The sequence below is a fragment of the Ambystoma mexicanum genome, chromosome 12, assembly GCF_040938575.1.
Source record: "Ambystoma mexicanum isolate Mex_15411 chromosome 12, UKY_AmexF1_1, whole genome shotgun sequence".
NCBI classification, from domain to species: domain Eukaryota; kingdom Metazoa; phylum Chordata; class Amphibia; order Caudata; family Ambystomatidae; genus Ambystoma; species Ambystoma mexicanum.
The window spans coordinates 518,704,482-518,730,928 of NC_090936.1; the positions used below are offsets into that span (position 1 = coordinate 518,704,482).

Below are 26,447 nucleotides of genomic sequence, written 5' to 3' on the forward strand. Positions count from 1 at the left end.
GGGGTCCGTTTACTGTGATGGGAAGAATATCACAGGCTCACCTCAGTTTGTTTTCAGGTCGGAATAATTTACGAATTCTGTGAAATCTTGAACATTATAAGGCAGTTTGTAACTGGATTGGATAAGGTGAATAATACATGTGATGTGCAATGATGTCAAATTCTTGGTGCTTCTAATCTCCCTTACTCAAGCCAGTGGCTCAATACTCAGTCGAGAAAGACAGGATACAGAGGATATCCCTGTTAAGAGACCTTAGTCATAAAGAAGGTATTTGAAAGAAGGCCATGGGGACTATGTGTTTTCATAGAATTTAAACTGGTTGAATTTTTTTCCCATATGTGCGTAGACTGCGCCCTCATGACCCCTACCTGGTCAACCCCCACCCCAATATTGCCTGACCTCAACCCACCATCTACCTTTTGGTGGCAAAAAATGGTAACAAATATTAAAAAGAAATATTTAGATCAGTTGGGGGTTTACCAAAACACATAAATCTTACATATCCTTGCGCTGGCTGCACTATTTACAATCTTTATAAGTGGTTCAAAATATATTCTACATTTTTCTAGGAAGCTGAACATAAAGTACCACACTAAGTATTAAATGCATTTTTATGGGTCAGAGAGACAGCAATTATTATTATTATTATTATTTGGATACTAGCGGTACCAGCATTGGCCAGGTCTGTAACTAACATGCACATGGGGGTCTGCTATAGCCTTGTGTATGTTTTATTGTGGCATAACTTCCTATTATTGCTAAATCCGCAATCTCACAAAATCGCCTATACTGAAAGCACAAGGCCGGACCCCACTCCACCCCTTGCTCACTATTCTTAGAGAGGCACAGCTCCACCCTACTGATGAGGTCCAACCAGACCGAAACACGTGTCTGGGGTTGCTGTTGGTACTTTTGTACAGAGGAGAATTGCCTAGCATTTCGGTGCTGGACCGCCCCATGGCTGGACAAAGACTGATATGTTTTGGATATTTCTCCTCTTTGAAAGATAGTGAGCTAAAGACTCTCTCTGGGTAAGGCTAGGTAATGTCTGGCAGAGGGCCTCCCAGGACCCCCTTGTTATTTGACCACTCCACCCCTGTGCAGGGCAAAGCAGTGGGGTTGGTCAAATGTGACTATGGCCAGTACACCCCAGACTGGTTTGCCGACCTTGTGTCCTAACCTCTTATTTTTGGAGAAGTCGCAAAATCTGCAATCTCCCGAAATCACCTATACTGATAGCACAGGACTGGACCCGACCTGTGCAGGGAAAATTGGTGGGGTTGGATGGTCAGGTTTCACTAGCGCTAGTACACCGACCTTGTGTCCTATCCTCCTATTTTTGGAAAAGTTGCTAAATCCGCAGTCTCTCGATCGCCTATACTGATAACACAGAGTGGGGTTGGCGAATGGGTGCAGTTGGTGAAATTTCACTATCGCCAGTACACCCCAAACTGGTATGCTGAATTTCAGCCAACCAACTTTTATGGTGCTGAAGCCAACCCCGAACATACAAACACACTTTCACTAATATATAGAGAGATTTTTTGAGCATGTGCATAGCTTGAGGAAGCAGAGAGCACTTTACATGTTATAGAGGAACCCACATGGCGAGGGAAGCACATTACAAGAGATCAGTACAACAGAGAAGGCAGGTAACAATGGGGGAGAAGAAGGGCGGTCATTTTGGTAGCAAGTGATCAGCATGCCAAACGGGGAGGAAATAGGGGAGAACAGATCACCAAGTCTTGGGTTAGGTGAGGAGTCGAGGGGTGTGGACCTAGGTGTTTAGGAGGAGACATTCCTTGAACAGGAGGGTCTTGAGCATCTTCCTGAAATGTAAGGGGGGAGATTCTGGTGTTCATGGGAAGGGGGTTTCAGAGCCTGGGGGCATGGATGGAGAAGTCTTCTGGTTATTTCCGTTCTGCACTGTCAGAGTTGTTAGAATCTGCACATGTACTTGCTTCTGGTGGATTGTAGGCCTCCGGAGATGCTGGGCTTCTCAGCATGGGAACTTGGGGACTTGAAGGAAACAGTCTCATATATAATGCAGCATGATTTAAAGATGATATGTGCTTGCAGCTGGAGCCAGTGCAGTTCGATGAGGGGCAGAGTGATGTGGTGGATTTTGCAGAGTCCTTTGATTATTCATGCTTCAGCATTTAGGACACATCTCAGGGGTGCCAGGGTGGTGCTACCATCCAGGTGAGGGAGGACCAAGATTTGGACAGCAGATCTGAAGTTGTTTGCTGGGATAAAAAAAACCTTGATTTTTCCACAAGAGGGAAAGTTGGTAGCAAGCTGTTGGTGTCTACCATGCTATGTGCTCCTTGGAGAGTTGTCTGTCAATGTAGAACCCAAGAGACTTGTCACAGGTGGTCAGCTGGTATATGAAGCCCTGAAGATACATAGCAGAGAGCCAAGGTGCTCGTTGTTGGTGGTCACCAGTAGGAATTCGTTCTTGGAGGGGTTGAGCTTCATGTAAGCACTGGACATGTGAGGCAAGCCATGAGCCTGTGGATGTGTTTGATGGAGGATAACTTGATATAGAGTAGTGTGTCATCTGTATATTGGTGAATGTGGATGTTGTGTAGAGCAAGGAGGTTGCAGAGCGGTTCCATGTAAACGCTGACAATCAAGGAGGAGAGGATGGATCCCTGCGGGACTCCACAGGTGATGGGTAGATTTGGTGATCTGGAGGAATCAATTTGGATGAATTGGTTGTTGTGGACGAGGTAGGATTTGAACCAGCTCAGGATGGTCTTGCTGATCCCCATGTGGCAATGTGGAATGTCATTGTCTGATAGTCTACTATGTTGAATGCAGCTGGGAGGTAGAGGAGAACCAGGAAGCAAGAGTAGGCATCATCAAGGATGTTAAAAGCATCATCTATCACCTTGATGTTAGCTGGTTCTGTGCTGTATCTGGGTCTAAAGCCAGAATGGTAGGATTGAAGGAAGTTGTTGGTGTTAATGTGTTGCTGTTGTGTGGTACTGCTTTCAAAAGGATCTTACCTAGGAAGGGAAGGTGGGCGATGGGGTAATAGTTGCTGAGGTCTTCAGTCCAGTGCTGGTTCCTTGAGAAGAGGGAGGATTTATCCTGTCTTGAGGGCCAAAGGGAAGGTGCCATATCTGATGGAGCTGCTGATGATTGCCAGGTAAAGTAGGAGTGCTTCAAATGGAATGGATTTGAGTATGGAGGCAGGGAGGATGTCTTACACGTACCATGTGGTCTTGAGGGATGCTAGGGTGGCTGTCAGGTCTTCCATGATGAGTGTCTTGAAAGTTGTCCAGGTAGTGCTGGTTTTGAGAATTCAGATGTTTGATGTGCTGTTATTTGTGGCATTGGTATCTATGTACTGATGGATCTTGCTGATCTTTTTGGTGAAAGTGTTTATCAGTGGCTTTTTTCGATGAAGTGAAGTTCTGGTGGGCCGGAGAGTAGATTGATGCAATGCTTGTTGGCTTTGAAATTGCTAGTTTATCTGCATCCACTCCCCTTCTGCTAGTGCAGTATATGCATTGATCATCTGTTTTTTTATTAATCCACATTCACCCCGGAGTACCAAGTCAGCAAGTGGATCAAACAACTCCCAAGCCATGATCTTAGTAATAATCCCACTCTATGATGTCTTGGCTTGAAAGGGGAGCTTCTGAGGCAGCAGAGCATAAATGTGACAACCTTCGTTTAATTTTCAAAGGGCAGCAATTGATTGAAGGTGACCACCAATGTTAGCATGTACATGCTGTGGAGCCCATGGATGCACAGTAAAGCTTCCTTTTACTCTTGTATTTTCTACTTCATCTGGTGGAAAAGTAAAGTTGCTTGCAAATACACATTGCAGGCGGCATTTCCTATTATATTCCAATGGAATCTATCTGGCTTAAACTAGGTGCAAACTGAGGTGACTCCATTGGAAGCCATTTGTTTTATGCCTGCATGAAAGTCTCATGCAGGTGTGAAATGAAGTGCTCACACAAGATAGAAGAGGTGAACCTGGCAGAGATCTTATCTCCCTCTGTGCCCCTCCTGCGCTTTGTGTCAGCAGAAAAATGGGGCAGAGCGGAAAATAGATGCGTAAATGCATTACGCCTCACATTTATGTCTTCATTTCTCCCAACAGTCCATTAAAATTAGGGTGTGAGTGTTCAGGCTGAGGTTAGGGTTCTTGAAAATTCCGAATTTGTACACCTTTTCAGCAAGGGGAAGCATTTATCTGAAAATAGTTGCAGGTGTGGGAAGATGTACAGGGTTACAAAATAGGTGACCAGTTCCCAACAGAGGCATTCCATTCCAGACCACTCTCTTTCATCCATCCAATGACCTTCAGCAGGCTTTGGAAAGAGGTAAATTATCATTAGTGCATTGGTAGGGAAATGAATATACACATCATTGGCATATGAATGGTATTGCACATTGAAGGTAGAAGTGAGGTCAAGAAGTGGGTGGAAGTAGATGTGAAACACTACTGGAGAAAGGGCGATGCCGTGGTGCACCGATCACCTCACTTTGATTGGGGAAAACAAAACGGACACAGTTGAACCTTCTGTTGGTGGTAAAGTATAAAAGATCAGAACCATTCAAGAGAGGGCCCTTGAATTCCACCAAGAGGCAGAGGGGACCCCAGGGCGTGTCGGCGACAGCACCAAATGCAATAAATTGGACAACAAGCACGTGAGAAAAAACGTATGAACTGAAGATTACAAGGGGAATTAAGTTACAAATAAAACTCTTACAAGGAGATGAATGTAAATTGTGCAAACATAAGAGAAGCCAGTACTGGATAATATATCCAGAGGACATATTTACAAACACATATTTCTTTTTAAACCTTTTTTTTATTGGCAATTTGGTCCAGTACAACATATTACTTATGGAATCAGACAAATGCGATTTTTACACAGATAAACACAGATCATTATAAATGTAAAACACATCCCCTTTATTCAGCACAAGTGATAGTAATGTATCCATTGTTCTTTGTGGCCGACTCCTCTTCTATTCCGTGGTCGTAACCGCAGCCAAGTAAGCACGGAACTCAGACCAAATGTCCCTGGATCTGGACGTTAGGGGCAATGTGCTCACATACAGTTACTCGTTTTCTTGAGCCCAAATCAGAGCTACCAACCACTCTCACTCCCCAAGTTGTTTTTAATCTTTCCACTTCAGCAGAATGCATCTTTTGGCCATCATGCAGCCCCTATTTACAAATGCTCGAGGCCTCTTGCTTGGCAGATCTGCCCATATGCCAAACAGAGATCCGGGCGGGGCTCGCTCAAACTGGGAACCCACCATCCCGGGCAAGGTATCTAAGATTTTGTCCCAAAAATCTCTTAAGTGATGACACTCCCAGAACATGTGTAGGTGAGCCGCCAGAGCAGACATGCATCTAGGGCAGACATGTCCCTCAGGTTGGAACATTTTGCTTAGCCTGGTGGGGGTGTAGTATAATCTGTTCAGTATTTTGAATTCCATGAACTTGAACCTGAAACTCAGGGATACCCTCCTGGTGTGGGTGCACATGTGTGTCCACTGGGCGCCGTAAGTTCCATACCCATTTCCTCTGACCAACAAATGTGTGCATGTGGGGCTGAGGGGACTATTTTGTTTAACACCATTTTATAAAGGGTGGGTAGGATGTGTCTGCAGGTGCCAGAGTTGGCTATATATGCCAGCTCTGGCGTTTGAGAGGGGTTCATTGGGGTATCCCAGCCATCTGGTTGTCACTGCTGTTCGGATCCTGTAGTATTGAAGCAATTCCCCTCCAGTACCTGCATGCCCAGGCCTCCATGTAGTGGATGTGATTAATTTCCCTTCAGGGTACAGATCTGCCAGTGCTCTGTAGCCCAAACCCTCCCACTTTGACTGTACCATTCCATCCCACATGGGTCCTAGTTCAGGAAACTTCCCCAACGGAAGCCATTGATAATAAGGTCGGTCGGCCCCTGTAAAGGCAAAGATTGCCCACCAAGCTCTAATCGTGGAGGCAACTGTGTCGTACGGGCAACTATCTTTATAGTGTTGGTCCAGCAGCAATGTCCTGAGATCTGAACAATCGGCTGCCAGTCTCTCTCACTTGACATGGGGTGGGGGTGTTCCCCCACATACCAGAATGTGGCAAACTGGGCCTGTGCGGCCACCCAATATAGTTCCAGATGGGGGACTAGAAACACTCCCTTCTCATATGGAAAGGTCATCTCCGATAATTTTTTACGGACCGCTCGGAGTGCCACAAGATTTGTGCAAATAGTCCCAGCATCTTGGCAAAGTAAGACTTCCCCGTCCAGAGTGGGATATTAATGAACATGTACAGCATTTTAGGAAGTAATATCATTTTGATCAGGGAGAGTTTGGAGAGTGGGAGAGATTTTCCTGTATTGAGCGTGTTTTCTACGAATGTTATAGCTGCCTCGTGATTGTCACACAGCAATGGATATCACCACCCCCAGATATTTAATGTGGTCAGGGAACCACCGAAGGGGAAAGGCACAAAGGGTTTCAGGCATATTATCTGTAAGCGAGAAGATATCTAATTTGGAAACATTAATGTTGAAGCCAGAGAATTCACTGATTTGCTTAATATCGTGAAGGATTGGGTCTGAGTTAGTATGAGGGTCTCTAACATACAACATTACATTGTCGCCATACAGGGAGATTATCTCAGGAGGGCAGGCCAAGTAGACGCCACCCCGCCTGTGGTGTTCTCTGATAAAATCTACCATGGGCTCGATGGTGAGGGCAAAAAGGATCGGGGAGAGGGGACAACCCTGAAGGGTCACTCTTTCCAGGTGGCACTACTCAGATTCACATGAGTTGACTAGTACCTTGGCCATTGGATGTGTGTATAGTCATTTAAAATATTGTGTCATGGCCGACCTATCTCCATCTTCACCCGCACCACCAGTAGATATTCCCACAATACCATATCAAAGGCCTTTTGGGTATCGATAGTCACCCCAACAGAACTAGCCCCGGGAACTATTCTAGCCATGATGTCGAACAATTGCCTTATATTGAGAGCTGTAGATCTTCTAGGAACAAACCCGGCCTGGTTGCAGTGGACAAGATGCATCATCAATGGGAGAAGGCAGTTGGCGGACCTTAGCATAGATCTTGGTATCGCAGTTCATGAGCGAAAGGGGCCTATAAGATCCACATTTGTTGCTTGGCTTATCTGGTTTCAGAAGTACTGTGGCTTCCCGGAGCGACTCCGGCAAAAAAGAGTTGCAAAGCGACTCCTCCCAGACCCCGAGGAGGTTGGGGGCCACCATTGCCGCATATTCCTGATAGAACTCTGCAGTGAAACCATCTGGGCCTGGAGCCTTTCCTTTGGCCAAGTCGACAATTACCGCCATGATTTTTTCAAGCCTGTTCCCCACGTAGCGTTTCTGCAGTGTATAGGGATTTATAGAATTCACTAAACGTCCCGACCACTTCTGAATCAGCCCATCTGGGGTTGCCTTGCTCATCCAGAATACAGTCTACCTGTGCCCGCCCCCTCTGCCTGAACCAGCCTCGCCAGTGTTCTACCCATTCTGTCCCCTTCCCCGTATTTCCTGACTGCCTGTGGGCAGGAGATGTAACGGATTTCCCTCTGAGCATGTACCCCACATTTTTTCAGTTCTGTTTGTATTTGTGCCAACACCAGGGGATCTGAAGATCGAGAATATTTAATCTCAAGTGCTTTCAGTGCGGTTTCACATCCCTCCAGGTCCCCCCTAATACTTTTAAGAGCTCCAGCTTCCCTAGATATCGCCATACCCCTGATGTAGACATTAAAGGCCTGCCATCTAATACCCATGGAGTTGGAATCAACAGTATTACAAGTGAAGAAAGTCTCAATGTCAGCCTTAATCTCAGCCCGAAACACTATGGGCCTCATTACGATCTGGGCGGTAAGGGATTATCGGTACCGGTAAGGGCACTGGTGCCGGTAATCCCTTACCGCCCAATTCTGAGGTCCCTTTGAGGGTCCTCCATTAACGGCTGGTTTTACCAGCCGTTAAGGATGGGACCCGCAAAGGGACCTTGGAGGTAATTACGGTACCGCAATTTGCGGTACCGTAATTACCGCCTTCCCCAATGCCATTGAGCCCTATGGGGGCAAAAATGGGAATGGGGAAGGGCCAATGGTGAATGAGGAATTACCGCCCGCCAACCTTGGAATGGGGCGGTAATTCCGCCATTCACCATGGCGGAATCGGTAAGGTACCAGCGTCAACCATGGCGCTACTAGCGCCATGGTTAACGCCTGGGTCGTATTGAGGCCCTATATCTTTTAACGCTTCTGATTTGAATCCCCAAGAGCAACCTGTGATGCTTCTGCCCAATTTCAGTGATAGTGACACTGGGGAGTGGTCGGACAGTGTACATGGTTTTATGTTGACGTCTATCATTCTTCCCATAAATGAGCTGAAGATCAGGAACATATCAATCTGGGAGGCCATATCATGCACTGAGGAGTAAAAGGTATATTCCCTTGTCTGTGGGTGTGTCATGCACCACGCATTGCACAGGGCTAGCGATTGCATAGGAGACAGCAATCAGTGGGCAGCTCTAGGTTGGGGCCTGGGTGCAACACTCATTCTATCTAGTGCACAATCTAGAATCAGGTTCATGTCCCCTCCCCATATTACAGGTATCCCACTGTATCCAGACAGAATCTCATCGATAAGGTCAATGAAGTTAGGGGAGTCGACATTGGGACCATATGTGTTTGCAAGTACCAGTTCAATCCCCTCAAGGACTCAATGAACCACCACGTACCTCCCCTCTAGGTCAATGTGCACTTTTTTCCCCCACACATTTTAGGGTATTATGTATAAGTATCATGACCCCTCTGGACTGCAAGGAGTAAGAAGTAAAATATTCTATTCCTCCCCATGTAGGGGCAATACCATGGCATATTCCTTCTTTAGCATGGGCTTCCGGTAGGAAGAGAACATTTGCTTTATGTCTATTCACGTAGGCCATCACTTTTTCCGTGTTTTAGTGCAATTCCCTAGACCGCAAATATTCCAACACATTATTCTCAGTTGTTGTGCCATATCCTACGTGTTATCATACGATTTACCTTGTGCTTACTTAAAGTTAGGACTTCTGTGCAGCCGGGAAATATGCCATCTGAGCACTCAATTGCCAATATTTTTATTTTTCCCCCCTGGCCCCCCACAAATCCCCAGATCCGAGCAACTAGAGCAGAACCATAACTCAAGGCCTGTTATAGCACAGGACGATATTTCCCCTATATCCATCGATACTGCCACCCCCAATCTGCAGTATATAGAGCCCTCCCTCCCCTCCCCCCAACTACACTCAAGTTCCAACTGGGCCCAAGGGAGTGTACTTCCCTCAATTCACACAAAGCAACTGCAATGGGCCTCACTGTTGCCACACAACACCTTACACTTAACGAGGGATGTCACATCCCTTATGAAGAGAGTTTTGAGGCGGCAGATACACATAATTCTGCTGCTAACAACTCATATGATGACCTGAGATTTCCAAAAGCGACACTGGGCCAGGGGACCCTTCAGTCGGGTATATTTCTCTCAGCAGGGTCAGCAACAGGGTTATTTGTAGGGATCTGAGCTTCAATGAACTTCACAGCTTCACTCGGGACTGTGATAAAGTAGAGTTTACCCCGGAATTGCAGCCTTAATCGCGCTGGGAATAGCATAGCATGTTGTATGTTGCGCTCCTGGAGAATTTTCTTAAAACCAATAAACTGTTGGCGCTCATGCTGCTCCGGGAGTGAAAAGTCCGGGAACATGCAAATGGTTTGGGATCCTAATCTCAATTCCTTCTTTTCTCTGGCCAGGCGCAGGAGATGATCCCTGTCACGGTAATTTAAGATTTTTGCTATCATGTGCCTGGGAAAGTCACCCGGTTTGGGCCTGGAGGCTAAGGCGCAGTGGGCACTTTCCACAGCAAAGAAGGGGGAACGTTCGGGGTGACCCAGAAGGTCCTTGAGCAGGTTCTCCACCACTGATTCCATGCTTCCAGTCAGTGCGTCTTCCGGGACGCCAACTATACGGATATTGTACTTGCGTGAGCGCGATTCTAGATCATCGCATTTGTTTTTGACACATGTTATGTTCCTGGTAGGGTAGCCATGGTGTCCTGGAGGGCATGTACATCGTCTTCAGGGGCACCCATTCTTGCCTCTTCCTCAGTGATCCAAACCCCTTCCTATGACAATTGGGAGCGCAAGGATGCCACATTTGCTGTTATGTCGTTGAGCTTTTCATGCACAGCGGCAAACCCTTTCAGCATGGCTTCCATCATATTTGTCAGATCTGGTGAAAGTGTAAGCACGGGGGTCGAGAGGGCCAGGTCAGGTTGGGCCTGGCTCGACTGTCCCTGCTTGCATCGAGGAGTAGATCTTGCAAATGTGTCCATTGCTCCAGATTTTTTCCCTCACCGGCTCCTTTTGTCATGGTGAATTGAGGGGACCTCATTCTAGGATCCCATCCAGCAGTTTGGTCAGGACCTGGATCTGCTCTCCCGCAGTGAGGCCACCAGTCACTTCTTCCCACTTTGGGCGGAGCTCCACTTATGAGGAGGATATTTTATGGCCCGCCTCGGGGACTCCCACAGTAATAGGGGAAATCCCCTGCAATGTCTCTTAGTTATGGGGTCCCACATTTCCCTTTTGGTGCTGATGTGCGCACCGGGGGTGAGGAGGCCCCTCAGTGTGAATTACGCACTGACCGATGGGTCACTCCGGGCTGTGCACTGTGAAACGTGCAGGCCTCCCTTGGGGCCTGCTGTGTGGATGCAGTGGGGGGTAGTGCTCCTCACCTCAAGCAGCCGTTGTTTTTCATGAGGCTCCTCTCAGTTACCTCCTGCTCTGGTCCGGACTGTTGTCCTCAAGGCCAGCCCTGCCAATGCAGCGTGTCTCTTCCCCTGCTCCATCGTCCGCGATGTCCGCAAAGTGTAAGGGGGATAGGTGGGCCTGCCCCTCAAACCGCTGCTACAGGGCCTGGGCCGAAAGGAACCAGGTGGTGCGCGGGGACCCCAGGGTGCTGGGTCGTCCTGTGTTGCCGGATGTGGTAGCCGGGCAGTGGGGGGATGTGTGGATCACTTGGTCTCTCTCGGATGAAGGGAGCAGGTTTCCCAGGGCTCCTCGGGTCTCCTCCTCACATGGGTCGTGTGTTGCGACCTGACTCCAGCATGGGGTCTCCCGTATCACTGCCTGGGCAGCTAGGAGGCTGTAAAGTTGTCCCCGGGTGCACCAGTCTTATGGGGCACATTCCGCCCCCCCCCAGCAGAGAGAATAGTGCCAGATAATGCCACCGCCTTAAAGGATATTCACACCGGCTGTGGAGCTCTTAGGCTAGGCAGGCATCATCCACGGTTGCTCCACAACGCCCCCCTTACAAACAACTTATATGTGCAACATTGGAAAAGGGCAGAGAGCCCATGTGAATACAAGAATCCCTGGCAGGTGAGTATACCAGGCAATCACAAGTGTGTGAAAACAAGAAGCTCTGGCAGGAGAGTATACCAGGCAATCACAAGAAGCCCTGGCAGGAGAAAATACCAGGCAATCACAAGTGTGTAAAAACAAGAAACCCTAGCAGGAGAGTATACCAGGCAACCAGAACTGTGTGAAATAAAGAGGTCCTGAGAGGAAATTTCAGGACTAGAAAAGGATTGTGTGAACCAGGAATATTATTGCAAAATCCAAAACATTTGTACATCAATATTTTCATGGGCCAAGAAAGGCCCAAGGAACTGTGTTATATGAAACTTCAAAGAATAAAGAGGAATCCAGCTGATGTGACCCACCCTATGGGGAAGGACCTTTATCCCTGAAGAGGTTTTGTGTTGGAGACAGGTATTCTTCCTTTATGAAAACTTTTCTAAACCTTCCAAGGTTAAAGACATTTCCTGTTTCACTTTAGAGGTTAGTTTTAGTGTGAGGGTCAGAATAGAAGTTTGGTTATGGGATAGTTTTTGTTTTGGACATTCTGACACAGACACATCCTTAGTTTTTGGTTTAGATAGAGCAGGGTCAGAGAGGCATGTTCCCAACCCCTTTTTATTTTCAATTAAAGGTCTTTAACCAAAATCATGGCTAGCTTGTGTCAGAGTTTCATTTGCGATTCCTCACAGTTACCAGTGGTGCTTTGAGCCTTTTAATTGACTTTAGAGCAAGGATAGCATTGCTTGGTTGTCAAGGAACACATGTATTCTCAGGTTTGGAGTGCATGGTCAGTTCATGATCTCTAAACGCACATTTTGTTCTGGGGGTGTATGCTATAAAAGTGCTGCATACTTGCCAACATGACCCATTATAAACTGTAGGTGCTCATACAGTCCGTTTTTTTTTCTCTGCATTCTGGGACTTTGTAATGATTCTGGTCAGACATGGTTTGCGGTAAAGAATAATCTTTTATTCAGGTTTGCAATTCTAAACAGAAAAATGGAACTCAAGTGTTCTTGTTCCTTCTGTAGTTCGGGTTATGTCCCCTTAAGTAGGGATGTCCCCTTTTCGCCAGTAGTTGTTGCAGTCTAGTAAGTCCAGTGATAGGTGTCGTTCCGTTCATGTTGGCGGTCCTTGCTCCTTTCGGATTCGTATCTGGAAGAGAAAAGAGAACCACAACAAACGTCAATGTTGTTGTCATAATGTACTACCCTCGACCCCGGGCCAATCAGTGAGTCTCAGTTCCGTCCCACAACATGCTGTCTCCCAGCTGACCCTAACCCTCCCCTTAGGGGGCGTTCCCTCCCATGAACTGTAATCCTTCCTGCAAACTCTGTTCTGATACTGGAAGGCACCGGGATCCGCAAGGGCAGGTATAGCTGCACTGTTCTCATGGGGGTGCCCATGAGAACTAAACGCACGCCCTCTGTTAGTGGGCAGGTGTTAGGATTCATCCCCTATGCTGCCTTTCGGCGTGATAGACGGAGTCCCAAGCCAAAGGCAAAGGAAGGCAGCAGAACTCGTTGCAGTTGACGACGAGTTCTTCCCATCATTGTACCTATCTGTTGCTTCTGAAATAACAATCAGAGGTGTCAATTAATTGGAAGACTGGGGCAAAGCACCGCCGGCTGCAAAGCAAGAGACATGGTTATAATGATTGCACAGGTAAGCACGAGCAGAGAACAAGACAAACCAGGTTAGGCTAACCTCGGTTTAAAGCTGAGGGATTCCTTAAACGGGTATTAGATGGTAAGAGCAGGCGTGTTAGTTGTACCACAGATTCCCCTAGTTTCCTCCCAGGATAGGGTATACCTAGAGTCAGAGAAAAACACCCAATAAGCGGAAGTGATGGAACAGTAGGGACTAGGAACGGTAGGGGAGTGTTTGTACCAGTCGTAAGCAGGTAACTGAGAAGTTCTGCTGTGTCCCCGAAGCGTGATACAAGTCCAAACCTAAACCAACGGCACGAGGACGCTTTACCTTCCAGGAGTGTGCACTTAGGAAGTCTGTAGTCCGTGCACGGAAGGTTATTGAAGCACAGAGGAAGTCCACAGATGAGACCGCCGCAGAGCGTAACAAAGGTAGGGTTGGTAAAGTGCAGACAGTTTCGTATGCAGGGGTAAGGCAGAGAGTTCCAAATGCAGTTCCGATGTTGAGTTTGGGCGATAACAGATACAGGTCAGAAACAGAAGATCAGAACAGGACGAGAGATGCAGAAGGGTTCCGGAAACAACTTCAATCAGAAGCCCCGTATGATGGGAGAGGGCGGTCTTTGGGAGAGGGCGGTCTTAAGTCCTCTGTGTCACTTGATCAGCAGAGACATGCTTTCTCGCTCTGGCCGCACGATGACACGCATGCTATGGTTTCCCCAGTTTCCATGGCAACCCCCATCGCGCAAGGAAGGGCGCTCTCTGTGTATGAGGAGAAAACCTACATGAACTCGGGAGCTTGATCTCCGTGGCGTGGCGCGTGACATGGCAAATGGAGGCTTTCTTCTCCGTGCATGAAGCATCCGGGTTGCATGAATGGGTATAGGGATGGACCCCGCTGTGTATGCGTTTGGCTGGGCGGGTTCTCATGTGTCGGGTTGGGTGTCCTTCACGGGGATCAGGGTGTCAAGAAAGTTGGTTAGACACATGAATCTCCGGAAAACCTGTGGGTGTCCCTACCAGCGGAACAGCCACTGGAACCCCACAGACTTGTAGTTCCACTTTTCCGATCATAAAACTCGGACTACAAGTCCCAGAATGCAAAGAAAAAATAGGACTGGATAAGCACCTACAGATTGGAACGGGTCATGTTGGCAAGTATGGCACTGGCTGTATGTGATTGTATGCCAAGACTGCATGTGAGCTATAGTGGAGATACATGTGTACTGGCTGTTGGGGGTGTGTCAAGGGTTTTTGTCTGTAGGCATGGTGTACTTGTGCCAGCTGTAGGATGGATGAAGTAGGAGTGACTGTTAGGGATTTCGTAAGATCACTAGGGAATGTGTAGAGCGCTGTTTTAGCTAGATGTTTTGGGAGTGCAGGCTTTGGCAGTGGGGGTGAGGTGGCGAGGGGTTTTGTAGGAGTCATGACTCTGTAGGATGGTGTAGCATTAGTAACCATGAAGGCATTGTAACGTTTGCCTCCGGGCACCTCACCAATGACTGATTTACATCCTTGTATTTGCAGGAGATGCTAAGGAACAGAAGGCAGAGCCCTCACCACAATTTTGAACTCCAGTCCCAAGATTCAGAGAGAGGGCAGCAGCTGCGCCACTCCTCAACTCTTAAAGCGACCCCAAGAAGTGGAGATGTGCCCAAGGAAAATAAGCAAGAGAATGTAAGAACTACTTTTTGGTGGTGTTGGTGGAGGATGATGGGGGATTTTCCAGTGACGTTGACAGCATACTCATTGATAGCATATCATACTATGGCCCGTTTCTGACTGAGAAAGTGGAGCACTAGTTGTTGAATAGTTAGATGTGTTCTCTGCAGGCGACAGTTTATGGGTGCTGTCCATGGAGGTGGGTGCTGAAGCACTAACATATTTTGCTCTTGAATCTCGCTGATATATTTTCTACACATTTCAGAAAGGGTATGACACATTCTTATAGATATAACTGTCTATCACTGACCCTACATTTCTAAAAGATGACAACCAAGTGTATATAAAGTTAAGGCACGGAAGATGGATTCAGATGTTTATAACTGTGGTTGCGGCACATATCCCTGGATAGTGCATTAGCAACACCAGGCGCGTAGGCAAACATGTCCACCACTTTACAACACACATTTGATCTCGGTGAATTGTCATAGTGCATGAATCTGTGAGACAGTAAAATCAGAATGAAAGGTGCAGGATGGGGAGTGATGACATGCAGGTTTGTTTCAAGGAAAACTCTGTCCTAATGGACATGGTCAGTAGGTTGGCAACTAACGTACATGCAAAGATATGACAAGGCAAGCATATGGATGGGTAGCGGTGCATGAAGAACAAAGCTATAGCCCTGGTCACTGACATTTCTTGATGTTTCCTGTTTATTGGGTGCCACTTTTTTAATTAAAGCGTTTCTACTGGTCCTGCTCCAGAGATAGTTTGTTAGAGCCCTTGAACTGGCATCTAGTGTCGGTATTGGCAGATTTTAAAGTATTTTGCCCAAAGGTCCTTGAGCAACCTGCACACAATTTGCAAACTGAATATACATTTAGCGAATGGCCAGTGAAGTGATTTTAGCACTGATAGGCAGGCTTGGACTGGGTCTTTGGGCAATAGGGCAATGCTAGAAGTGCAGGCCCAAAATGCTACTGTGGCCCAGTTTGTTTCCCTCGTCAAAGTGGGCCAGTTGTTTGGCCAAATTAGGCCAGTTTGGTGAGATGCTTCACTATGCAGCTAGTAGTTTGGGCCAGAGGTACTGAGCAAATATTCTTTAAAAGGCACAATTTGCAACACATTTTAGTAAAAAATGTCCCCCTGGGTTAATACTCAAATATTCAGTCACTTAAGTAAGGAATTGCCATTTGCGACAGTGGGACCCTTTTTATTGGTGCCCGAGACGAGTGTACGTAATTGTAATTGTTTTTGTATAGCGCTTATCCACATGTGAAGTGCTTCAAAGCGCCCTACGCCAACTCTGCTGGTAAATTGTAGTCTTGATTTTAGATTGTATTCAATCTCCCTATTTGATTTGTTTGTCATATTGTTTTTTTTGAGGACCTAGCCGCAGATGTTGCAGAATGCCACACATCACATGAGTAGCTCCTTTCTGCATCAATCATGTGTTCGATTTGGAATAGGGCCAGTGATTGATTAGTGCCATTGCAGTCTGGAGCTGGCACCCGAACATAGTTTACAGAACATACTATTTATCGTCAAAGTTTGCAAATGGTTTCCATTCCTGGGCACCCTCGGCCAGGGAGAATTGACATGGCAGCAGAGAGCATGGGAGGCTATTAATCTGCTGAACATCACCTCCTTTGGCACACATACTTCTAAAATAAGAGAAATGGCAAGAATCGGGGAGCAGGAAGCAGAGGATAAACAGGGGTCCTTGTCAGATTCATATACAATATGTGCATTTAATGTGTCGACGCTTTTGCTTTGTTGGTGAAACCGCAGCTAAGAATGTGTAACTTCGTTTGCTTCAAGCAATGCTCGTTGCACATCAGTAATGTTGTCACGCTGCTTTCGAATACCCATCAGCTCAATTCTCCCTCACCCCATTTGAAACCTCTTTTCTTTTGTAAGTTTTTTAAAGTAACTCGTGTGGGGTTGTGTGCCTGCTGCAGAGAATGGAATATAACCAGCAACCTCCCTCAGCTTTGAAGCATTCCAAGGCCGATACATCGGTATCATTAGAAGTGGGTATTCTATAGCGCCAGCAATTTCAGCTGCAAAAGTCAAATGGTTGTGATGTGCATTTCACAGCACTTCTAAAAGAAGTGGAGTACACAGTGCCAACAGGCAGGGGGTGGCCTTCGCATAGTACAATACATTATATATGATAGTTTATTTATATAGCGCCTATACACAAAGTGTTTCACGCTGTTACAAAGTTAATCATGAGCCTGGTTGTGACAGTACGATTTGAAAAGGGTACAAAGTTTAAGAGAATTGTATATGAATATGCTGCAGATTTTGGACCTTAGAAGAGGCCAGAAAATTAAAGAATGAGAAAGTCGAAATAAGAAACAATATAAATCTGGTCTAGGGCTTAATCCATTGAGAAACGTGAAGAAATAAGAGATATGCAAAAAATGTAAGTCAGCAAAAGGTCCAAGTTGAATCTGTAATCCTACCACTGCTGGACAAACAAAAACAATCAACACTAATAGCCACGTTCGGACAATACTAGGATTGTCTGAAAACACACCCTGACCTGTATAGGCAGGGGATTGAACAGCGTTGGCAAGCAAGGCATACATTGGAAGAGAATAGCTCTAAAATACCAACATCGAGTCGTATACCAGAACATTTCCGACAAGAGCAATTGGCGAATCTGAAGGATTCTGTGAGCGATATTTTTGAAAAAATAAGAGGCCGATTCATGGAATTAATGTGCGCTGAAAATTCCCGCGCAAGCGTGCGAATCGCAGCGCAAGTGTGAAAATCGCAGTGAAACCCACGCACAGTGATTCATGGAAGTCCGTGCACGTGTAAATCCATGGATGTGCGCTAAAATCCTGCGTGGCACACGATGGCGCACACGTCTTCAAACAGCGTGCGCTACGCGCACAGCGAAAGCGCACATAGCAAAGCGCACACAATAAAAGTAGGCGTAACACGGGGTGTAACACACGGAATGGGGACCAAGGCGTGAAAATGTGGGCGTCACGGGGGGAAGTACAGGAGGCAAATGCGCGGAACGCCCACACGTGCGCCTACCACACGTATTCATGGAATCTAACTAGGCTAACGCGTGCGCCAAAAAAGATGCGCTAATCCGGAAACACAACGCCAGCAGGAAGCAGGCGTACATGGACCTGCGCAGCATAAAAGTGCGCGCAAACAACAAACAAGCTCAGACGCCAAGATGAATATACCGTTCCTCGCAGCAGTGGTCGTGGGATACCGCAGGAGGAAGAGGAGGATAGTCAGGCCCAGAATTTTTACACCCAGAACCAGCCTTTTTGGGATGCCTGATGACCGGGTGTATGGGAGGTACAGGTTTTCACCTCACATAATACTCAACCTGGTGAGTAAGTGGGAGGATGACCTCATATCGCCCACCCTGTGCTTCCAAGCACTGAGCCCCTTGGAAAAGGTGCTCAATGTACTGCACTTCTTGGCCACTGGTTCATTTCAGCGGACAACTGCCATAGTGGGGGGGGGGTCTCACAGGCCACGCAGTCACGCTGCCTGCACCAGGTGTTGGCCATCATGACTGCACGGCCATCAGTACGCAGGCACATATACCTGCCCAGAACACCTGCAGAAAGGCAGGCTGTCGTCCAGGATTTTTACGGGGTGGCACACTTCCCCAAAGTGCTAGGTGCCATTGACTGCACCCATGTGGCTCTACGTCCTCCCAGGGCAACAGAGCACATCTACAGAAACCGCAAGCACTGGCATTCCATCAACGTGCAGGTAGTATGTGATGCCAAGGGAATCATCACCTCAGTATATGCCAACTAATCAGGGTCCACCCATGACAGTTTCATTTACAGAATGTCACCCCTAAACTGGAACCTAGAAGCCGGGCGGCATGGCGATACATGGCTGCTTGGTGAGTATAAATGCCCCTGCACATGCATGCATGTCAGATACTGAGTAATGTCACAACCCCACTAATGATACCCATCATCACCTTCCCAGGGGACTGTGCCTACCCACTGAGCACCCACATGATGACGCCAATTCGGGAAACCCCACCACACCACCCGAGGTAAGATACAACTCAGCCGATATTGCAACCCGGGGCATAGTGGAGTGCACAGCCTGAATGAACACAGAAAAAATCAGAACAATGTTGTTGCAAGATGATAGTTCAAGTGCAACAGCAGTAATGTGGGGCTAATTGGCTACTGTGGGCAGAAGGGATACTGTCATACCCAAATCAAAGGCATGTGAATGTATTGGAGGAAGCACATGGGTGACCCATAACACTCAGGAGTAAACACCCTCACCTGGCACTCAATCAGAACCCGTCATCCAAACAACATACACATGGATTACACACACATGCATGGGCACTCACCGGACAATGCGTCGTAATCAGGTAGCTCTCGCACGCCATGGATCTGTTCCTCTGTGACAAAGGTCCCAGCAACAGACTCGTGTTCAGTGAGTTTGTTATCCTCTGGTGGAGACCCACCGCCAGTCACCAGAGTAGCGGCATGATTTGAGGCCAGCTTGTTCTTTGCTCTACGTTTCAGGTCATTCCACTGCTTGTAGCAATCATCAGCTCTGCGCCTCACAAATCCAAGGGCACTTATGCGGTCCGCGATGGTCTGCCAGTGTGCCCTACGTTGACCAGGTGTGGTCTTGCACCCTGCAGTCACCACCATTTCGCGGCTATGTGCCGACACATAGGTCACTAGTGCATCAAGTTCGGGGTCATAAAAGCTAGGCTTCCTTGACGTGCTGTACTGTGGTGCCGTGTCTGGGGTCTCAGCCTGTAGTGCCAGAGCACCCTTCTTCCTCTTTTTCAAAGGTGGAGCAGAGCCTGAGTGGCTTGTGCCGCTCTGGTCAGTAGGGGCAGAAGCGCAGGTGGACTGGGTACTGGGAGTGTGCGAAGGCACAATGACCATAGGTCTTGGTGCAGGCATTGGCTGAAGTGTGATGTTGGCAGGGGCAACGTCAGTTTGATGGACCAGGACCGACACTGTCCCGGCTGGGAGACTCAGAGCTGTGGTGGATAGAGCTGCAGCTGCCCCTGCAGCCTCCCCACCCTACCTACTTGGGGATGCAGATGACATCGCTGCCCCAGATCCATGTGGCCTGGTGACACCAACTTGCACCGGCACACGTGGCTTAGACTTGCTGACCTGGAAGTCAGCCTGGGAGTCATCCTGTGCCAGGTCAGGTGCCACAATGGGCTGGTCCAACAAGGGCTGAGCTGGGATGGGATGGTGTCAGCCACGTTTTCCTCAACCATGGGGGGGAGCATGGGTGTCCCTGATTGGTCCTCCACACATGGGGTCTAAGGGCACCCTGCAAATCCTGGCCACGTCCCCTACCGTGCCCACCATGCCCACCTTTTGGAGGTCGGCCACCTTTGCCTCCCTTACCGCTTGGTCGCCTCCCAACCATGGCACTGATGTTGTTGTGCGTATGGGAGTTGCAGTAAACAATTGTCTTGGGCAATTGGGGGTGAGAGGGGTAGGGTACTAGATGGAATTCGTACCCTAGTGCTCTAGCAAGGCTGTCTGTGACCCCTGGGGGAAGATGACGGGTCACGCAACGCACAGGCACACCGAAAACAAAAAGTAACGTGCACGCAACCCCTTGTAGACCACGTGCGTGGAACAAATGAACCTGCACTACGCTGTGGCACCCAGAAACACAAAAATAAGCATACGCGTGTTACACACAGCCTACAATGACCTCTGAAGGGGTACGCGACACACGGGGCAAGCACAGTTGGTAAATGCGTGCGCGACTCACCATCTGCCTGGAAAAAGAACGTGAAAAAAACGTGCGTGTGCGCGTTGGCAACACCCCTGCCAAAACAAGAATTGTACGCTGTCTGAGGAGACAGGACAAAAGAAGAAGTGAACGCTGTTTGAGGAAACAGGCCCAAAAAAAAACAATGAACGCTGTCGGAGGTAACAGGGAGTACGAACTTGAAACGCTGTGAAGCAATCGCGTGTGAACTGACAAGAAGTACATAATTCACCCACTCGCTCTCCACGAAAAGCACGTACAAGGAAATGGGGTCCTACACCTTTTAAAGCGGCCCACACGTACAGCGTCACTTACGCGTGTACGCGCTAAGGCCCTTTCCTCCAATTACACGAGCTGACACTCGGACGTGCAGTTTTTGGATGTGTACGATGAACATGCACCCGGGTTGATGGAAATGCCTGCGCGCGTCACGTCACTTATGCATGTAGGCCCTTTCCTCGGATTACACACATTCACACGCGGACGTGCAGTTTTTTCATGCGCGCTGAACCCCTATGCCCACGTCACGAGGGAAATGCCCGCACGCGTAACGTCACAGAAGCGCCTACGCGCTAAGGGCCTTTGGTCTAATGAAATCGCGTACGTGTGCTGATGCTTTTACACGCTAAGGGTCTTTCCTCCAATTACACGCTGACGTGCAATTGACATGCAATTTTTTCACGTGCCAAATCACTCCGTATCAAGCTGGCCACACAACAACACATGGAAGACCACGCTCCTGCCCAGAAGGCCGAATTACTGCCCCCCAGATCCCCGAGCATGCTCCCACCTGCCATCTGCTGCTGCCTGACTGCCTGACTGCCTGCCTGCCTGCTGCCCACGTGCCCTGCTATTTGCTCCCTGCACGTCAGCCAGGGGTGCAGTTGCTGTGACCACCCCTGCTGGAACCGAAGACACCCGACTGGGATACCATCGCTCCACAGCCCAGCCCCACGACCCAGTTGCCCACCCACTCCTGCATCTGGGGTTGCCATGTTGGGCACAATACCATCTGGCACCACTGGCAACCCCCAGCCAGAGAGGCAGAGGGCCACCAGCTTCACTGCCAGGGAAGTTGGTGTCCTGGTGGAGCAAGTCCTGGGGCAGTATGATGCCCTCTTTGGAAGTTCACGGGCCGACTATGAAGGAAGGACCAGGATCTGGATGGACATCGTGACTGCCATCAACGCGGAGGGGGTGGCAGTCTGTGACTTACAACATGTCAAGAAGCGCTGGGAGGACTTCAGGTCCAGGACCCTCAACAATGCCCGGCGCCTCTTGAAGGCAGCCGACACCAAGGGGCGCCGGGGCCACCTGTCCGACCACCAAATGAGGGTCCTGGAACGCATACGCCCAGTGCTCCACGTCCAGGTCCTTGAGAGGCAGACCCGTCTGGAGTCGAGCGGTAAGTGTACATGCATACTGATTGGACGCTGTGCGTGTCGTGGTGTGCCAGTAGTGTGCAGGTTGCACATGTGTTTTGTAGGGCCATGTAGGTATGTGTATGTACAGGGGCGTGAGGCTGACACATGTGAGTCCTCTCAGGTGTGAGACACATCGATGGTGTATGTGTTGGTAAGCATGCAGGCCAAATGCAGATGTGGGAGCACACATGTTTGAATTTCTGTGTATGTACGTTGGCATGGTTGTGGTGTCACACATGGATGGTGGTTCCAGCTGCATGTATCTGCACTCTGTACATGTGCATGTGTGTGTATGTGACAAGTGTGCAACTGTGATGCAACATGGATGCATGTGACACTGATATGTAGAAGGCTGAATGCCAGATGTGACATGGATGGCGAGATCATCACTGCGACAGTTGGTGGAGATGTACACATGTATGTAAGTGTGGTGGCGTGTGTGCATGTCTTGTGCACTGCCCGTGTTTCATGTGATGTAAGGCTCACCTTTGGCTGCTCATGCTGTTGTATGAGTATGGATGGTGCTGCCTGGTGCAATGTTGCTGTGAAATTGCTCATGTGTGTGAGTTGAAATGACATGTGTGTTGGGGATTGTGATGCCATATCTGAAGTATGACACTGCCACTCATGTGCAACTGTCATGTGTGTATCAGTCCATTGTACATTGCCCTGATGCCTCTGTCCTATCTCTCCCTGTCTGCAGCGCCAACTGATGAAGAGGGCGGAGAGGGTGCTGTGGAGCAAGGCGGCAGGGATCACACCGCCAGCCGGAGACGCAAGGCCCGGCTCCCCTCCCAGGTTGTCATCTTGTCAGGGAGTGAGGAGTCCGGTGCCTCTTCCCAGGCCGCAGCTGTCGAGGGTAGGTCCAAGAGGCGGAGGTCGGAGTTGGACTCCTCAGCAGCAGAAGGGGCAGCTGAGACCCCACAGGGTCCGACGGAGGAAGATGGCACGGAGTCATCCAGGTTGGTGGGGGGTTTGGTGGAGGAGGAGGCCGTGGAAGGGACAGACACGGGGTCTGGAGGTGGGGATTCCACTGCTGCTAGTGGCGCAGTGCAGGGGCAGGGACAGGAGGCAGCACAGGCCGCCGCAGAGGTGCCTGTGTGTAATCCTGTCCCCGATCCTGTGACTGCATCATCCTGCACCAGCAGGGATGCCTACGTCCAGACCCGTTTTCAGGGAGGGGATCCGCTTACAACAACTGGCCTTCCTCTCCCTGCAGACGTGGCTATCCGGGACCCGGTTGAGCCTGTCCTGAGTGGGATGGCGTTGCGTCAACGGGGCGTGCGAGGTGACCTGCAGTGTTTTCGTGAGGACACTGCACGTCATCTCGAATGCCTCGTTGACCGCGTTGACCTACTGGGACGGGTCACCAGGGCCGGATTCCTCCGTTTGCTGGACCTTGTTCCGTCCCCCTCCTCACCTGAACCCCCTATGCGCCAGTCATCCTCCATGCCATCTTCCCACCCATGTATCACCTGGGTACCCTGTGGAGCTGCCTCTGACCCTGCGGCCAGGCTGGTGGAGGACACATCCCTGCCACAGTCGGGAGTTGGACGTCCAGCAGGGGTGGCCACCTCAACAACTGCACCCCAGCCAGAGGAGGATGTGCAGGCAGCAAGAGCAGGGGCACAGACCCAGGCACAGCAGCAGCAGCAGCAGCAGCAACAAGGTGGGGGCCATGATGGCTCAGGGCCTTCAACATCTGAGGGGCAGGCATCGGCCAGAGGGCAGGAGGACCCAGGATTGGAAGTGTCTTCCGTGTGGCAGCGGTTGGGCCACGCCATAGATGCGCAGCGGCAGCGGGCGGAAGAGGCACGGCTCACGATGGTCAGGGAGAACTCCATGCGGAGGGCACTGCGGCGGGCCGAGTGCCTCGAGGCAATTCGCACGGAGTTGGAGGTGAACATGTCATCGTCCCTGCGGGGCCAGGGAAGAGGACCGCCTCCGGGACATCAAGCGGGAGTTCGATGATGCCCTGGCCCGGGACATCAAAAAGTGAGCCGTCGGACTAGCCCTCTGCCATTGTAAATAGTTTTTAGAGTTAGGTTTCCTTTTCCTTTTCCTTTGATTTATGGTGAATGGACTATGCCACACACATTTGTATATATTTTTTTTATTAGGTAGTTTCTTAGGTAGGTTTCATTTCTTTCATTGGGCTCATGGACCCTTGACAATGGATTGTACATAGTTGGACAATGGATTTATTTGAACTTTTTATTTGATATTGAACATGGATTAATGGATTTTTCTTTTGGACAATGGATTGTACATAGTTGTACAATGGATTATTTTGAACTTTTTCTTTTGATTTCACCATGGATCAATGGATTTTTCTTTTTACGTTTCCTTTGGATTTGCATTGGTGGAGGGAGAGTTTTGACTATTTTTCTTTAGGATTACTTTGGATTGGTTGTACTTTTCATTTACTCATCTGTTGCACATGCTTTTCATTTCATGTTTGCTATTTTGTTATGCTTTCATTTCATTGCTTTATTTTTGTACATAATACATTTTCATATTTTAGTTCCATGTATGGGTTTCGCTCATTGGGTTAATGCATGTGAAAATGTGGGTTTACACAATCAATGACAACCAGTGTGTGTGTGTGACGGACATGTGTTGATGTACATACATGCCATTTGGGTTGTTTCATGTAATGGGCATTTGAATGTGGGGTGTATGTTATGCTTGGTTGGTTATTTGGGTTGGGGTGGCGTGCCATGGGATTTTGGTGGCCATGAGGGCCATGATTGTGGGTCATGTTGACATGTTGGGGGGGAAATGAGTGGGGGCCTGCTGGTAGGTGCCCCTCACTGCTGGGGGTTGGGGGTGCTGGGGGACATGAGTGGGGGCCTGCTGGCATGTGCCCCTCACTGATGGGGGGTGGGGGTGCTGGGGGACATGAGTGGGGGCCTGCTGGCAGGTGCCCCTCACTGCTGGGGTGTGGGGGTGCTGGGGGACATGAGTGGGGGCCTGCTGGCAGGTGCCCCTCATTGATGGGGGGGTGGGGGTGCTGGGGGACATGAGTAGGGGCCTGCTGGCAGGTGCCCCTCACTGATGGGGGGTGGGGGTGCTGGGGGACATGAGTGGGGGCCTACTGGCAGGTGCCCCTCACTGATGGGGGGTGGGGGTGCAGGGGGACATGAGTGCGGGCCTGCTGGCATGTGCCCCTCACTGCTGGGGGGTGGGGGTGCTGGGGGACATGAGTGGGACATGAGTGGGGGCCTGCTGGCAGGTGGCCCTCACTGATGGGGATTGGGGGTGCAGGGGGACATGAGTTGGTGATCACTAGTGCAACGTGACACGTGGCCTGGCTGGGGGGCATGGCCATGGTGGACGGGCTGCCTGCGGGACATATCCAGGGGTGCAGGGTAGTCCCCTGTGGTGTGGGCTGCATGCAGGGGCCGTGGAGGGGGTAGAGGGGACACCTGGGAGGACCCACACTGCCAATTCAGGTGTAGGACTCCCCGTGCACCACACTGGATACATGTAACCCGCTCTGACAGCAAATTCACATGTGAAAGTTCCCGCGCACCCCAGTAATACACGTACCCCGCTCATACAGGGCCAATCGCGTGTGAAAGTACCTGCGCACCCCAGTAACACACATACCCCACTCGCACAGGGCCAATCGCGTGTGAAAGTTCCCGCGCACCCTAGTAACACACATACCCCGCTTGCACAGGGCCAATCGCGTGTGAAAGTTCTCGCGCACCCCAGTAATACACGTACCCTGCTCGCACAGGGCCAATCGCGTGTGGAAGTTCCCGCGCACCCAGTAATATACGTACCCCGCTCGCACAGGGCCAATCGCGTGTGAAAGTACCCGTGCAACCCAGTAACACACATACCCCGCTCGCACAGGGACAATCGCGTGGGAAGCTCCCCGCGCTGGGGTTTACATGTATTCGGAGGGGTGCGCGTGGAGTTTTACTGGCGTTTTCATGGTTCGGGCCTGTGCGCCATGTACGGGATTTGTGCGCTGTGCCTAGCGCACGGGGAGGGGTTGGGGCCGTAACCACCGCTGCTGCAGGGTCGCTGCGCCACTATGCGCCACTGCTGGTTTTGGAGGCTGAAATCCGTGAATACGCTGTGCGCGGAAATGGATTTTAGCGCAAGCGGCTGGTTCAGAAAGTCGTACACGCACACTGTGCGCCAGCCGCGTGCCCCACTTGTGCGCTGAATTCTATGAATTACCCTGTTTATAGTTGCATTTGTTTTTTTATATAGGCACTTTTATAGTGTGATGTGATAAAATTTGATATTGTGATGAAAATTTGTTTTCCAATGATTGTTTCTAATCGGTATCCACTAAACATAATACAACACTGATATAACAATATAAAGATAAGTGTTTTGTAGTAGCTGTAACAGCTTTTTTTAAGAGTGTTAGGCAATGTGTGGTGAATAAATACTATAGAGATTAGTTGCCCTATCGGGTAAGACCATATTTCTCTATTTATTTGAATTTATAAAGTGCACAAAGCAACCCTGGGGCATCGTGGC

At 49.3% G+C, this 26,447-nt stretch overlaps 1 protein-coding gene across 3 annotated transcripts in view; it reads left to right on the top strand.

Moving 5' to 3' along the window:
• Positions 1-26,447, top strand: part of LOC138513728 (peptidyl-prolyl cis-trans isomerase G-like) — a 400,359-nt gene that overhangs the window by 328,916 nt on the left and 44,996 nt on the right. For all 3 annotated transcript variants that reach the window (XM_069628805.1, XM_069628807.1, XM_069628806.1), the window contains one exon: positions 14,605-14,754. In XM_069628805.1, the coding sequence (XP_069484906.1) occupies positions 14,605-14,754 (150 nt within the window). The remainder of the gene's footprint in view (positions 1-14,604; positions 14,755-26,447) is intronic.